At 61.2% G+C, this 1,599-nt stretch overlaps 1 protein-coding gene across 1 annotated transcript; it reads right to left on the reverse strand.

Moving 5' to 3' along the window:
* Nucleotides 1-274: 274 nt before the first annotated feature.
* PAQR9 (progestin and adipoQ receptor family member 9) lies at nucleotides 275-1,411 on the reverse strand. The gene has a single exon (XM_007952886.2). It carries the CDS (start codon nucleotides 1,409-1,411, stop codon nucleotides 275-277), a length of 1,137 nt encoding a protein of 378 aa, XP_007951077.1.
* Nucleotides 1,412-1,599: the final 188 nt, after the last annotated feature.

Consider the following 1,599-nt stretch of genomic DNA (forward strand, 5'->3'; position numbering starts at 1 on the left):
GCATGTCAAAGACTCTCCAGACTACCACCTGAGTTTTTCCAGGGGCAAGAACTAGTGGCCTCTTCCCCCTGCATGTCCCCCTCTCTCTCTTCCAAAGCCCCAAGCGCCCTGGAATCCCCTTGTAGCAGCTGGGCTTTCCCCTGCTGTGGGTTTGCAGCACCTTCCTCTAACAAACAAGGAAACACAACGAAACTTGAAAAACAAACCAACAAAAGCAACAAGTGACTCCAAACAAACAGGTGGGCCAACCAGCAGCCTCCTTCAAGGCGAAGGCTCACTTCTTACAGCAGAATTCAGAGACGTTTAGAAACTTCCTGATGACCAGCCCCAGGCAGATCACCAGCAGCAGCATGTAGCCCACTGTACCCAAGAAGGTGGGCGCCGCAGGTGGCGCCTTGAGGAACTGGTGCAGGCCTTCTTCCACGTAATACACCTGGTCGTAGATGCTGAGAAAGGTAAAGATGTGGAAGAGCTGGTGGCTGTGGCCAATAATGTCGAAGAGGCCCGGCTGGATGCGCTCGGGGATCTTGCTCACGTTAAAGAAGGCGGCCACCACCAGCCAGAAGTACCGGCGGTAAAAGTGCACGAAAAGCGTGGGGTTCTCCCCACGCAGGTCAAAGAGCCAGCTCTCAAGCATGATGGGGCAGGCCATGCTGAGTGGCATGATAAAGACAAAGGTGCGCAGCGCGAATGGGTAGGCGCACCAGTCGGTGCGGCTCTTGCAGCAGGCCACGGTGCAGGCCACTGCCAGCACGAAGGCTACGGGCAGCACCAGGGCACGGTAGGCCGATATGAGGCGCGAGCAGTCCACATGCCACCCCAGGCGCTGCTGCACATATGGAGTCATGACTCTGGCGTCCAGCAAGCTCAGGCCCGGCAGTAGGTAGTAGTAGTAGGCCACAGTGCTGCCAAAGCCATAGTAGCTGATGGACGCGTAGTCCAGGTAGAAGAAGGCGGCGCGCAGGCGCAGCGACAGGCAGCTGAACACGTGCGCCGTGCAGCTCATGGCGAAGGTCAGCAGCACGCCCGACGCGTAGCACCACAGCGGCAGCAGCCACGGGTGATGGAAGGGCACATCGCGGCCACTCAGGAAGAACAGGCGGCAGAACTTGCTCAGGAACAGCAGCAGTGGGATGAAATGCGTCCAGAAGTTGAGTGTCTCGTTCGTCGGTTTCAGCACCGAGGCCAGGCACTCCTGAGCCGTGCAAGGCAGCCGCCGGTAGCCCGACAAGATGAAGCACTCTACGAAGTCGTCGGGCACTTCGTCCCAGCGCAGTAGTGGCGTGGCCGACTTCGGGGGGTCCGCGGCGGCGGCTGCACGGTGCGGGCGTGGGGTGGCTCCCGAAGCCCCAGCGGCCGTGGCGGGCGGGCCCTTTGTGCCCACGCCCCGGGGCTGCAGGCGCCGCGGCATGGTGCCCAGGGCTCTGCTAGGGCGCGTGCAGGCGACCTCTGGCGCCGGCACCCGCACTCTCGGCAGCCCCCGCCGGCCGCCGTCGGAGGCTTTGTGCCCGCGCCGGGGGCGTCCCTGCAGGTTCAAGAGAAGACTTGCGCCTCTGAGCAGCCGCTCCTGAAAAAATAAAATAGGAAATTAATAAGCAG

This window comes from Orycteropus afer, unplaced genomic scaffold (assembly GCF_000298275.1).
Source record: "Orycteropus afer afer isolate SDZICR_OR568_19922 unplaced genomic scaffold, OryAfe1.0 scaffold00363, whole genome shotgun sequence".
Taxonomy (NCBI): Eukaryota; Metazoa; Chordata; class Mammalia; order Tubulidentata; family Orycteropodidae; genus Orycteropus; species Orycteropus afer.

Excerpts from the sequence above, each read along its gene's own strand:
- PAQR9 (XM_007952886.2), bottom strand. The coding sequence starts at position 1,411 with ATGCCGCGGCGCCTGCAGCCCCGGGGCGTGGGCACAAAGGGCCCGCCC.